General features: G+C 35.3%; 1 protein-coding gene across 1 annotated transcript; it reads left to right on the forward strand.

Moving 5' to 3' along the window:
* The first annotated feature begins 11,427 nt into the window (after positions 1–11,427).
* On the forward strand, positions 11,428–15,207 carry LOC132851573 (guanylyl cyclase-activating protein 2-like). Its single transcript, XM_060878542.1, has 4 exons — positions 11,428–11,631; positions 12,531–12,680; positions 13,320–13,419; positions 15,080–15,207. The coding sequence occupies exons 1-4, from the start codon at positions 11,428–11,430 to the stop codon at positions 15,205–15,207; spliced, it is 582 nt and encodes a 193-aa protein (XP_060734525.1).
* Positions 15,208–15,298: the final 91 nt, after the last annotated feature.

Below are 15,298 nucleotides of genomic sequence, written 5' to 3' on the forward strand. Positions count from 1 at the left end.
CCTGGATGGATTTCCAGTTTACCTCAGGCCATCATGCCCACACACACGTCCAAGCCTAGAGGAAACGTAGCACAGCCAAATCAACTCCTGCCATAGCTTTGGGGAGCAAAAGGGCACCAGAGGACAGAGAGGAAACCCCATGTTGCCATGGGAAGAAGGTATTTTTAACCTCCACATATTCAAAGTCTGGAGCTGTGAGCTGCCTGCTTATTTACTATACATTTCATAAAACACTAATTAATCAATTATTGTTCAAAACGGGGGTCACGGTGGCTTAGTGGTTAGCATGTTCGCCTCACACCTCCAGGGTAGGGGGGTCGATTCCCGCCTTCGATTCTGGCCTCCCCGTGCCTCGGGGGTTTCCTCTGGGTACTCCGGTTTCCTCCCCGGTTCAAAGACATGCATGGTAGGTTGATTGGCATCTCTGGAATATTGTCCGTAGTGTGTGATTGCGTAAGTGAATGAGAGTGTGTGTGTGTGCCCTGTGATGGGTTGGCACTCTGTCCAGGGTGTATCCTCCCTTGATGCCCGATGACGCCTGAGATAGGCACAGGCTCCCCGTGACCCGAGGTAGTTCGGATAAACGGTAGAAAATGAGTGAGAGTGAGTGTTGTAAACGGGTAAATTTGACTTTTTGATGATATGAGGGGAAGACAGACACGAACCTTTAATGCGCTCAGTTCAAAAGACTAAAACCAAATAATGGTTAATAAAACACTGCAACAAAGGAACTTATAGAAGTTAAACAGGTGTAAGTGATCACTGAGACGTGCGACGTGATCTCACGTATCACATGGGGAAGACGGGTGCACAGCCGATCCTACATTCTGCGTTGTTATTAGTTTAAAATGAGCTGTGTGCAAAACTTCAGTAGCATCACAGGCTTAAACCAGGAGGCTAAAACTTTCTTGCTGATGAGTTTCTCATCTTCAGTCAGTCACCAGCATAATTTTTGGTTTTAGTTAAATGCACCCACAGCACGATGGTATCAGGCCTCTGTTACGACCCCGTCTAGGTGTGAAGAAAAACAAGGGATTAATTGTTTGCACAACAAAGAATAATCTTCTGGACTCTTTCCTGTTTTGTTCTAATGTGGAAAATTCTCATGGTTTTCACTTCCTGTGCATGTCGGATTGTCTATCTCACTTCCTGTTGCTTTTGAGAAGAATTCATTTCCATTCCAGTTTGGTGCAATTTCGCCTAATGAAAACATCAGATATGCATTCACACTTCTAGCTAAAGATCATCCGTTTCCTCTTAGCAGTCCTGTTGAGATGACAGGCGATGGGTCATCAAGGCTGACTTTACATTATAGTGACCTGGCCAATGCACTGAGTTTAATATAGATAACAGCACAGAGGCCATCTGTCTTGAAGATAATATGGACAGAGCTGGAGCTAATAAGGCTGGACGAGATCAATATCTCTCTCTCTCTCTCTCTCTCTCTCTCTCTCTCTCATCCATCCATCTGGCCATCATTGTCTGATCTATCCCATGCTTGTTAAACACAGCTAAAATGGCAACTCATCTAGACTGACTTTTAGAAAATGTAAGAAATGTTGAGGAATCACAGAGAAGGATAATCAGCAGTAACTTTGGCCATATACTGTATGTAGTTACACGTTTGTGCTCATGTTAATGGGAAAGTGTAATTATCCAAACAGCCAATCATGTGGCAGTGGCATGATGCAGGTACTAATCAATAGATTCAGTTCAGGTATTGATCAATAGATTCAGTTCAGGTATTGATCAGTAGATTCAGTTCAGGTATTGATCAGTAGATTCAGTTCAGGTATTGATCAGTAGATTCAGTTCAGGTATTGATCAGTAGATTTAGTTCAGGTACTGATCAATAGATTCAGTTCAGGTAGTGATCAATAGATTCAGTTCAGGTATTGATCAGTTGATTCAGTTCAGGTATTGATCAGTAGATTCAGTTCAGGTATTGATCAGTAGATTCAGTTCAGGTATTGATCAGTAGATTTAGTTCAGGTACTGATCAATAGATTCAGTTCAGGTATTGATCAATAGATTCAGTTCAGGTATTGATCAGTAGATTCAGTTCAGGTATTGATCAGTAGATTTAGTTCAGGTACTGATCAATAGATTCACTTCAGGTAGTGATCAATAGATTCAGTTCAGGTATTGATCAGTAGATTCAGTTCAGGTATTGATCAGTAGATTCAGTTCAGGTATTGATCAGTAGATTCAGTTCAGGTATTGATCAGTAGATTTAGTTCAGGTACTGATCAATAGATTCAGTTCAGGTATTGATCAATAGATTCTGGTGACAGATGGGCAAATAGAATGGATTGAGCATTTGTGAAGCTGCTAATCTGAGATTTTCGCACCCAAATCCAAAAAAAAAACTCTTCACAATTGCGGTGAGCAGTAATGTATTTCAGATTGTATAATGTAAACAAGTGGAATAACTACAACCCCAGAAGTCACAAGGTGGAAGGCCTAGTGGTTAAGGTTTTGAACTACCAATCAGAAGGTTGTGAGTTTGAATGCCGTGCTCACTGCTGGGCCCCTGAGCAAGACCCTCAATTGCTCAGCTCTGAATCACTAAGTCGCTCTGGATAAGGGTGTCTGCCAAATGCCATAAATGTAAACAATAGGGTCTTGTGTCAACTCATGTCAACCAAACTGGACAGCTGTCATGAACAACATGGATTCATGGACCTAACCTACAATACCTTGTTTATTGAAAGGTCAGGGATTTGAGCTCCAGCACTGGCAAACTGCTACTGTGCTGTAATGTATAAGTAACAAAACAAAAGTGGGGATGTGGTAGCCTGGTGTTTAAGGTATTGTACTATCGATCAGAAGGTTGCAAGCAACTCTAATGCTCTAACTCTAAAAGCACCGGCTCTGAACCAGGAAAAGTGGTTCTTAAGTAGCACCAAAACGTTGTTGGTCTAGACTTAAGAACTGCTTGTGTCAGGGGCTGTGGGCGGGGCTGTGGGCGGGGCTACTGTTAGCGCATTTGATAATGTACCTTAAGTATACTAATGTTTAATACACTTTTACTTTACCGTAATATGATACATTATCAACACACATGATAGTAAGTAGCTACATGCTAAGGCTAACTTTTTTCTGTGTTAATGATATAATAACGTTATGTACTTTCTCGATTACAACCTCCGTTTATACAGATTACATGGAGCTGCACGTACACGTTGGATTCGCCGCGTTTGGGTGTTAATGTAGGTTCACAAAGCCATGAGCATTAACAGTAAAGCAACACCCGCCATTGTTAATGTGTTTGTGTTTGACGCTGCTGCGCTAACGTTGCTGTGTAACGTGACACGTATACAGTGACGTCAGACTCGGCTCTGTGACGGCTCTCTAACCGATGGAAAGGCAAACCGGTTCTTAGAAGGTTCGCCAGTGGAACCAACTTTGACCCAGCACCAGCTCTCAACCAGCACCCGGTTCTTTTTGGTGGAAAAGGGACATAAGATCCATTAAGCTGCCCTGTTGGGCCCCTGAGCAAAGCCCTTTAACTCTCAGTTGTTCAGTTGTATAAAATATAAGATAAAATGTAAGTCAACATAAACATAAAGGCTCAATCATTCACCTTATATCCTGCTCAGGGTGGCAAAAAAAAAAAAAAACAATGCTAGTAGTTTTTTCTTTAGCAGCGCTGCTGTTCATTATCGAGTCTCTTTGAGAGGAACTGTGATGAAATCCATTGCCAGAAGAACAAACCACGTTTACCACTAAATCATGTTCTCTTAGATTTCTCAAGCTTTTCATCAGCCTCATTTCATCCTATGACCTTCAATGAGGTTTAGAGAATCTTCTGTAGAGTGGATCTACATACACACTCTGCGCAAAGGTGCCAAACATGTCAGGAGGTGAAAAAGAGTATTTGGATCTTCAAAGCAGGGAACGTTTATTTCTGTAACCTTGTATGGAGTGTTTTGACATGTACATTAATTAAACATAGGCAGCTCTTCACACAAAGGGACTGCTTTACTCTCCAATGTCAGGATGATTGAAGAGCATGGTGACAACACTGCATATTTATAGATTACTGTATTTGTGTATGTTTTTACACTTAATGTCTTTTTTTACACTTTATCACATTTTACATTTTATACTTTTTATTACATTTTATCATTATTGTTCATTTCATGGGGGCACGGTGGCTTAGTGGTTAGCACGTTCGCCTCACACCTCCAGGGTTGGGGGTTCGATTCCCGCCTCCACCTTGTGTGTGTGGAGTTTGCATGTTCTCCCCGTGCCTCGGGGGTTTCCTACGGGTACTCCGGTTTCCTCCCCCGGTCCAAAGACATGCATGGTAGGTTGATTGGCATCTCTGGAAAATTGTCCATAGTGTGTGAGTGAATGAGTGTGTGTATCCTGTATCCTGCCTTAATGCCCAATGACGCCTGAGATTTCAGTTCAAGTCAATTCAATTCAAATTTATTTGTATAGCGCTTTAACAACTGACATGGTCTCAAAGCAGCTTTACAGAACATAAACATAAAACAAAAAGTGAATATAAAGAATAATAATTGTCTTTCTATTTAATTCTAATAATATATTTATATTTAAGATTTTTGATTTTAAATAGTAAAATATTTATTTAAATATTTAACATAATATTATATTTTATTTAAATATTTAACATAATATTTTTGGCTTAGTAATAATAATAATAATAATAATAATAATAATAATAATAATAATAATAAAAAATAAAAAGCTTAATGCATTTTTCTTTTTAATCACTATGCACAATATATTGGATTCATCTTCAAGTCCTTAGATAAAATTTTCCCAGTAAAAGGATATTGTTATGATATGGTTATGATTATGATTTAATGTAAAAAAAAAATTGGTTAATGTTACAGAAGACTTCTTTCTTTCTTTCTTTCTTTCTTTCTTTCTTTCTTTCTTTCTCAAAGCCATTGTGTGGGAAAGAACGATGCCGTAGTACAGACACATTTCTGATGTAAAGCCAGTATTCACTCCTTATTCCCCAGTTCCTTCTTTCAATCTTTGCAATAGATCTTATAAGAGAGTGCAGCACGGACACACCGTCAGCACTTACACTTTGCCTTTGTTTGCAGAAATATATTGAATTTCATTGCAAATGTTTGATGTAAGACAAGATGGCTGCCAAGAAGTGATCACGTTGGAGTACAAACTTCAGCCCGGTCAGTTACTGTCCTGAAAATGGATCTAGAGGAAGAGTGGGGCAGTGTGGGTCCTGTTGATGTTTGTGTTCTGCTTCATGAAGATTTCGGACCTTCAGTGAGATGAGACCAACCCTGTGAGGATCCTGAGGCATCTAGAGATGTACCAGCTCCAGTTGTGTTCCACTTCATGAAGATTTTGGACATTTACTGAGATGAGACCAACCCTGTGAGGATCCTGAGGCATCTAGAGATGTGCCAGCTCCAGTTGTGTTCCGCTTCATGAAGATTTTGGACATTCAGTGAGAAGACAGAAACTCCATGTGGTCTTAGAGGACAATAACCTCCTCATCAATACACAATTATCAGACTGTATCTGACTGTAAAAGGACATTATTCATAATAACACTCTCTGGTATCATTCACACTCATTTTTATCTTGACCCACTGAAGACAATATTTCAAAGAACATTTCTCCTTGTCACTGACAAACCCAAACACTGTTTCTTTTCCTTCTTCTTCAGAGACGACACAGAGAGTGACACATGAGTAGCATTTTGAGGTCACCTGAATTGCATTGTAACTCAGAATCCAAACCACATACATAGCTGATAAAGGAACAATCTATCAGGTTAAATCAGGTAAGATGTCATTTAGGTGTGTTTAATTGCTTAATTGATTTATTTGGACCATAATTGGTCTAATCATTTTTTTAATTCATGATTAATACACAAATGTCTGACTGTATCTGACTGTAGAAAGGACATTATTCATAATAACACTCACTGGTGTTTATAACAGTTTATAATCACACACTCCAGTGTCACCCAAATGAGGATGAGGTTCACTTTTGAGTCTGGTTCCTCTCAAGGTTTCTTCCTCTTCCATCTAGGGGAGTTTTTCCTCACCACAGTCACCTCAGTCACCTCAGGCTTGTTCATTAGGGATAAATACAAACACATTTAAGTCTAATATTAATCTTGAATTTTTGTATAATAATCTTTGTATAATAAACAGTTTGTACTATATTTCTAGTGTTAGGTAAAGCTTTTGTTAAAAACACTATACATATAAAATTGAATTGAATTGAATTGAATTATTTGACAGAATCCACAGACAAATCCAGATTCAGATGCTGCATGTTGATTTGATTTGCGTGACTTAATTGGTTTCAGTTGTGGTTTTGTGTAACACATGGAATCTATCTATCTATCTATCTATCTATCTATCTATCTATCTATCTATCTATCTATCTATCTATCTATCTATCTATCTATCTATCTATTCTGTATTCTATCTATCTATCTATCTATCTATCTATCTATCTATCTATCTATCTATCTATCTATCTATCTATCTATCTATCTATTCTGTATTCTATCTATCTATCTATCTATCTATCTATCTATCTATCTATCTATCTATCTATCTATCTATTCTGTATTCTATCTATCTATCTATCTATCTATCTATCTATCTATCTATCTATCTATTCTGTATTCTATCTATCTATCTATCTATCTATCTATCTATCTATCTATCTATCTATCTATCTATCTATCTATTCTGTATTCTATCTATCTATCTATCTATCTATCTATCTATCTATCTATCTATCTATCTATCTATCTATCTATCTATCTATTCTGTATTCTATCTATCTATCTATCAATCTTTCTATCTATCTATCTACCTATCTATCTATCAATTCTGTATTCTATCTATCTATCTATCTATCTATCTATCTATCTATCTATCTATCTATCTATCTATCTATCTATCTATTCTGTATTCTATCTATCTATCTATCTATCTATCTATCTATCTATCTATCTATCTATCTATCTATCTATCTATCTATCTACTGTATCTATCTATCTATCTATCTATCTATCTATCTATCTATCTATCTATCTATCTATCTATCTATATATCTATCTATCTATATATCTATCTATCTATCTATCTATCTATCTATCTATATATCTATTCTGTATTATATCTATCTATCTATCTATCTATCTATCTATCTATCTATCTATCTATCAATTCTGTATTCTATCTATCTATCTATCTATCTATCTATCTATCTATCTATCTATCTATCTATCTATCTAGCTAGCTAGCTAGCTAGCTACTCTATCTATCTATCTATCTATCTATCTATCTATCTATCTATCTATCTATCTATCTATCTATCTATCTATCTATCTATTCTGTATTCTATCTATCTATCTATCTATCTATCTATCTATCTATCTATCTATCTATCTATCTATCTATCTATCTATTCTGTATTCTATCTATCTATCTATCTATCTATCTATCTATCTATCTATCTATCTATCTATCTATCTATCTATCTATCCATCTATCAATTCTGTATTCTATCTATCTATCTATCTATCTATCTATCTATCTATCTATCTATCTATCTATCTATCTATCTATCTATCTATCTATCTATCTATCTATCTATCTATCAATTCTGTATTCTATCTATCTATCTATCTATCTATCTATCTATCTATCTATCTATCTATCTATCTAAGCCTGTGGTTTTGTCCTGTGTGATTTGCTAGTTCATGCTAATCAATGTGTTAATGCTGTGTTAAGTTTTAATTATGAATTCATGGTCCGACTCAATATGTTTAAGGGGTAAAAGGTGTTTTTATTGTAAACAAAGCAGATGTTAAACACGTGTTCCTCTTATGCAGAAGGGTTGTGCAGCACATCAGCACTTGTTACTGTACAGTGGAACAAACATCTCATTAAGGTCTAGAAAAAGCACATTTTGCCGTTATTTATTTATCAGTTTATTTTATATAATTATTTTTATTTGATGTAATATACCACCACATGTACACTGCAGTTTATTGCAATAATATTCCAGAGATACTGGACTGCTCTTCTATTTCTGACGTGATGTAAACGAGTGTTGTTAAACAGCACCCCCTGTTGGTGATAATGTATATCTCCACACACTCACCCTGTGATCAGATTCAGCCTGATGGTTGCAGTTTGTAGAGATGTTTATGACTGAGCTCCTCGGTGTTTAATTATAATGAGACAAAACTTTACACAAACAGCTTGTGAACAATTTGATATATTTTTTAGGGTTTTTATATAACATTACATTTTACACACTCATTCTCTTCTCTGTTTGGACAAAAGTTATTGAGAATGGAATTTCTTTTCTTTTTTCTTTTTGTTTAATTATTGTTCAAATTTATATTGAAAAATTACATCAATTTCTTTTTTTTTTTTTTTTTTTGGTTTTATTTATTTATTTTTAATTTATTTAAAATTATGTTCATAATGAAGGAATCAAATGATATCCCAATCAATTTTAAAAATAAATAAATAAAAATAAATTAATTATTTGGAAAGAAAATTATTTGAAAAATAAAAATTATTTTTTTTTGTATTTTTGTATTATTGTTAAAATTTATATGAAAAAAATGACATCAACATCTAATATATATATATATATATATATATATATATATATATATATATATATATATATATTAGATGTTGATGTCATTTTTTTCATATAAATTTATATATATATATATATATATATATATATATATATATATATATAATTTATAATTATATATATATTATTATATTATATATAACAAATATTATTATATTTGTTATATATATAATTTATAATATATATATATAATTTATTTATTTTTTATTTAATATGTTCATTTATATCGCATGTCCATGATGGGGTTTAATACTGTAGATTCATTATTTGAAAAGAAAATGATTTGAAAAATAAATCCTTGCACTGCAAGTACTGAAAACTCCCTGAGATGATATGAGGAAGAAATCTATTTACATACACTGGACAGGAAATAATGTCAATGTAAATAATGTCCTTTCTACAGCAGTTTGTAGTGGATTGGAATTGTGCAACCAAGAGCTCCTGAGGAACTAACAGTTCAAATAAACAGTTGTTTGCTTGGCAAACCAAAAATGTAGTTCTTATTATTATTCTAATTATTATTCTTATTATTGTTGTTCTTATTATTATTGTGCTGAAAGACAAAAAAGAAAAGAAAGGACCTCCTTTAACAATTATTCAACAAAAAGCCGTTTCTGTCTTTGTCGTACATCTCAGCTTGTGATCTCCCCTGGACACTAAATTCAGAGTGGCCACAAACTCCAAGAAGTCAATAGTGTTGTTCTGAAGGATAGACAGTAAACATGGCTTTCATCCTGCTTGAGTAAAAAAATAGATTAATAGTACACCGGATCAACCAGATCAACACGGACTCATGCAAGCACATGGTTGAGTTTTACTGTAACACTTATACTGTACTTTACAGTACTTTTACACTTACTGTATACTTTACAGTTACTATTCACAAATAATATTTCCTTGTTATATTTAATTGTCTCAAAGCAGAAGAATCAAAACTAGAACAATAACAACTGGACGTAAATTGATAAACCGAGCTGTTTCACTTATACAGCACGCTGAACAAGCAGGTTGATCACACCTTATGTCAAAGCTTATTTTTAGCAAGCTGCTCAGAGGGAACTGAGAATCCTGCCATGTGATGACTAATAGGATTTACAGCGGGATTAATAAAGAGTGAAAAAAAAAAAGACCAAACATATCAGGTACATACATCTTTACAATTATAAAGGAAAAGACAGAACAGAATCTACAGGGATCCTGATAATAGTGTCTTCACAGAAAAGTCCCATTGTGGATAATGACATGATTCACTTCTAAGATTAATTCGATTTTTTCCTCATCACCATCACCTCAGGCTCGATCATTAGGGATAAATGTTAGAGATTAATAATAACTTGATTTTAAACTTTAAACTCTACCATTTTTATTCTTTTTCTATACTTCTGTAAATCTGCTTTGAAACAATGTCCATTGTTAAAAGTGTTGTACAAATAAACTGAATTGAATTGTTTATACTGTAGCATCATTAATGTAGTAGTGTGCTCACACCACCAAGTGTTCTCTATCTTAAGTAATCAGCTGGACCAGGAGTATTGAAGGAAGGATGAACTTTTTGATCTTTATTTCACACCTTTTTTTATTTGTTTGTTTTTTTTCGCTTACTTTAATTTCACACTGTTTTAAAATAGAAGCTTTTATTTTGTAACATATATATTACAGCACAAGTCTTTCTTCAGATATCCCAGCTTTTTGCGGGTGATCAGAGCACAAAGCCAGTCATGATACAGTACAACAACCCTGGAGCACAGAGGATAAAGTGCCCTACAGTGGCAGCTTGGCAGTGCTGGGGCTTGAACCCTAACCTTCTGATCAACATTTCAGAGCCTTAATCATTTGAGTCACTTCTTCCACCATTCACTACATTTAGACATCTTACTTGTTACCTCCAGGTGTTGGGACACAAAGCTGTCACCTTATACTGGACTATTAATATCCTTGTTTTATACACATGCATACACTTAGTTTTATATATTTGCATTTTCATTACATTATGGTGGCTTAGTGGTTATCACGTCTGCCTCACACCTCCAGGGTTGGGGGTTCGATTCCCGCCTCCGCCTTGTGTGTGGAGTTTGTTCTCCCCGTGCCTCGGGGGTTTTCTCCGGGTACTCCGGTTTCCTCCCCCAGTCCAAAGACATGCATGGTAGGTTGATTGGCATCTCTGGAAAATTGTCCGTAGTGTGTGAGTGCGTGAGTGAATGAGAGTGTGTGTGTGCCCTGCGATGGGTTGGCACTCCGTCCAGGGTGTATCCTGCCTTGATGCCCGATGACACCTGAGATAGGCACAGGCTCCCCGTGACCCGAGGTAGTTCGGATAAGCGGTAGAAAATGAATGAGTGAGTGAGTGTAGATGCCCATGAAGCAATGTACAGCAACTGAGCATGTTAAGTGAGTGTTAAGGGCCTCACTTAGGGGCCCAACAGTGGCAGTTTGGTGGCTCTGGGATTCACACTCACAACCTTTCAATCAGTAGTCCAACACCTTAAGCACTACACTACCACATTATCACATCTACAGCCAGAAAAATAGCTTTGCCTGCTGTTTCATTTCATATTTTTCCATCATTTGTAAAAGTCTAAAGCTAGAAAGAAACAGAGACTGTAAACAGTGTGTTACTTTATCTTTTGCAGACCACCTCCACTGGGTCTCCTCCTCTTCCTTCACTCCCATCATCTCAACACTAATCTCCACTAACGTTCATTGCGACCCGGCTGCACGGTGAGAGCGGCTTTCAGGATGGGGTTTTAGAAGCGCACACAGTGAAGAGCAAACATGGGACAAACTCAGCATCTTGAGAAAACCGAACACGCAGAGATTGACGTCATTACGCTTCAGAACATGTATAAAAAGTTTGTGAACGAGTGCCCTAGCGGCCTTTTGTTTCTACATGAATTTAAGAAGTTCTTCGGCGTTGGATCCTCCGGGGAAGCATCGGAGTACGCAGAGAGTATGTTTCGAGCCTTTGATAAGAACGGGGTGAGCTGCTGCCTCATATGGTCATTTTGCTCATTTTGTGGCCCAAAAGTCACACCAGATGATGAGACCAGGCTAAACTAAAAATATAAACATATGGATAATATAAATGTTAGATATTCTTTAGAATTAAGCATTACTCATCTCAGGGAAATTCGATTACATTTCCTAAGGGCTTATATTATTCCTATTTTTTTTTTTTTTTTTTTTGGTTTCTCCTGAATCTACTGTAACTTTCAGAAATAAAGAAACCAAACTGTAAACTCTGTCACTGTAGGACATCATTCGAGTCTTTAATACAGCTCTATTACTAGAAAAGCTGCATGTGGTGTTCCTTTAGTTCGCTTTTAGCAGTCCTTAAACTTTATTTATGGACATTAAGATTTTTGGAGGTATAAAGAGATTTAAAGTTGCAAAAGAATCTGATACCCCGAATATTAACCTGACGAGGAGACGTAATGTTTGGTTCTCTTACAGTATTTCTGCAAGTGTAAAGGACCAAAGATGGAACATGTTTTGAAGGTTTCCTCAGGATACACCGGTTTCCTCTCAAGTCCATAGTCTAAATGCTCTGTATCATGTGAACAGGTGGTGGTGGGTGGCTTGTGCCTTATGTGGCTCACATGTAGGATTAAATGTTACAGAATATAGACGGATGGATGTTTTATGAAGCTCCTAACATCAGATATTAACTGATGAGGTGAACCAGGTGTGTTTTAACAAGGAAAAAAATCGTTTGTGGATATTGAATGAAAATTTGTATGAGTTTGAATGAACGACGTGGATGCGATTGGATGTAAATGAAGTGATATGATAATGTGCAAATGTTAAAACTTCATGCGTACGATTAATCCATTTTTACTCAAGCGTGATGAAAGCCATGTTTTCTGTCTATCCTTCAGGACAACACTATTGACTTCCTGGAGTTTGTGGCTGCTCTGAATTTGGTGTTCAGGGGAGATTTAGAGCACAAGCTGAGATGGTCCTTCAAAGTGTACGACAAGGACGGCAACGGCTTTATAGACAGAGCTGAACTCAGAGCGATTGTTGAAGTAGGTCCTTTTCCTTAAATTCCAATCCTACTGTAAAGTTTCAGCTAAATGAAGACTAAATGAAGAACCCCAATAAAGTGTTTATGAACAATTCAATGAATAGAAACAAATTTATGTGATGACGTCAAGATAAAATTCATGGATATGATTCTCTTTTTTTTTTTTTTTTTTTTTTACTATGTTATCTTTGTTTATTAGGAGTACAGTCATATAACATATTTCAAGTTACGTATAATTACTTAACATTTTTTATTATGCTCGGATCTCCTTTTCTAAAGAAAATAAAACGCATAATAAATAAATAAATAAATGAATAAATAAATAAATAACCTAGGTAAAAATATACATCCAGGTTGAAAGCATGTGCTCGACACTAATTCCGTCCAAAATAACCTCGAATAATCTTTATTTTGAATATGGATATTAGACAATGTACATGCATACAGTATGTAAATACACAAGCATATGTTATAAACATAAATGTTTCTATATAATAATCTATTGATTTATAACAACAAAATCAGATCTTCTTTCTGATGCATATTCAACCCGTTAATTGGAAAACGGTCTGAATATGCGTAACTTTTTCAAACGTTTTAAAACTATTTCAGCTTTAAACTCTTAACTGTCTCGCTTCAGATTATACATCATGTCAGGAAAGTAGGCAGGAAAGATCCTGAGGTGTCTCCTGATGAAATCTGTGAAAGAATCTTCAAAGTGGTCGACGTGGATGACGATGGTGAGTCGGTCTGAAACTTGCACCATGCTTTTTTATCTATTAATAAGAGGCCATGCATTCAACATAACAAAAGTTGTTTTTGTGGTTATCACGACTTAATTTATCTACAGATATAATGACTTTGAAGTCCATTACCTTCTTAATTCTACAATAAAATAAATGTAACTTTTTTCTGGCTTCTAATCTAATAAATCTAATTTTTGCCGCATTCTTAAAATGAGAAGGGTTATAAAAATTTTTTAACATTTCTTACTGTGTGAATTGTTATTTATACTGTGAATTGTTTTGTATTCGATTTGTTGCGTATATATTTTTGCAGTAGGGTACGGTGGCCAAGAAGTGCAAAACAACTTACCAAATTAAATTAACAAATCCGAAAACACATTAACAAATCCAAAAACACATTAACAAATCCGAAAACAAATGAACAAATCTGAAAACAAATTAACAAATCCAAGAACACATTAACAAATCTGAAAACAAATTAACAAATCCTAAAACAAATTAACAAATCTGAAAACAAATTAACAAATCTGAAAACAAATTAACAAATCCCAAAACACATTAACAAATGTGAAAACAAATTAACAAATCCGAAATGCCTGACTTGCTAATGTGTCTTCAGATTTGTTAATGTGTTTTCGGATTTGTTAATTTGTTTTCAGATTTGTTAATGTGTTTTCGGATTTGTTAATTTGTTTTCAGATTTGTTAATGTGTTTTCGGATTTGTTAATTTGTTTTCGGATTTGTTCATTTGTTTTCGGATTTGTTAGTGTTTTCGGATTTGTTAATTTGTTTTAAGATTCGTTAATGTGTTTTCGGATATCTTAATTTGCTTTCGGATATGTTAATTTGTTTTCGGATTTGTTAATTTGTTTTCAGATTTGTTAATTTGTTTTGCACTTCTCGGCCACTGTAGTAGGGTCACTATATCGTCTTCGACCACAAAGATGTAGACATCACATCCTCCTTCTTAAGTGTCGGACACTTGTGTATGTTGTCAATCACACGAGTCCCTGATTAAAGTAAAGACGCATGAGTTCATCCATGATGTTGCTTTACTGCGCTTTTACTGCCTCTAGAACATGTTCTTATGCAGAGATCACGAGAAAATTGAGTCATCATGAAAAAAAACTTTTGTTATCCTGAGATCACGAGAACATTAAGTCGTTATCATTACAAACTGAGAAAGAAAAATATATAATAATGCAAGGCCTCTTAGGACTTCTGTAATTTTAAGATATTATCTCATTACAAAAGACAGATGGATTAACTCCATAGCACGACTGTTGGTTCAAGATAACTCAAGATATTATCTCTTTACCATGACTTAGTAATAAGTTGCAGTACTAACTCTATATTACAACTTTGTAGCTTGTTCTTCTGACCTGTTAATACATTTGCTCACTTAATAACACTTAAAAACATGTCAGTAAGTCAATGCAACAATACATTATCTTTAAATAATATAGGTAAGTAAGGTAAATATAATAAAGTTCTAAGTTAACTTCTTGAAATAACAAATTAGTAAGTCAGACGTCGAGTTAGTCGTCAGTAACTAAGTTATAATGAGAATGTCTAGAAATAAGTCCAGTGTCGTAAATCTAATGAGAACTAATTAAAGTCTATAAAGTGTTTAGGTGACTGTGTGTCTCACAGGTCAGATTACACTGGAGGAGTTTTTAGCAGGAGCTCAGAAAGATCCATGGATCCTGAACCTGTTGCGTTTAGACATGAATCCCTACAGTTGGGTGGTGGAACAGAGAAGGAAAAGCGCTCACTTCTGACATGAAAACGTCTCCACTGGAATTTCACAGTATTAGATGGATACTGAGTGGTATTGTACTAGATTCATTATTTTCACCACCGATACTACAA

This window comes from Tachysurus vachellii, chromosome 9, assembly GCF_030014155.1.
Source record: "Tachysurus vachellii isolate PV-2020 chromosome 9, HZAU_Pvac_v1, whole genome shotgun sequence".
Taxonomy (NCBI): Eukaryota; Metazoa; Chordata; class Actinopteri; order Siluriformes; family Bagridae; genus Tachysurus; species Tachysurus vachellii.

Bases quoted from the DNA above. Each gene is read 5' to 3' on its own strand.
- LOC132851573 (XM_060878542.1), top strand. From the start codon at position 11,428: ATGGGACAAACTCAGCATCTTGAGAAAACCGAACACGCAGAGATTGAC. The intron at 11,632-12,530 runs GTGAGCTGCTGC...TCTATCCTTCAG, and splicing joins GAGCCTTTGATAAGAACGGG to GACAACACTATTGACTTCCT. The intron at 13,420-15,079 runs GTGAGTCGGTCT...TGTGTCTCACAG, and splicing joins GGTCGACGTGGATGACGATG to GTCAGATTACACTGGAGGAG.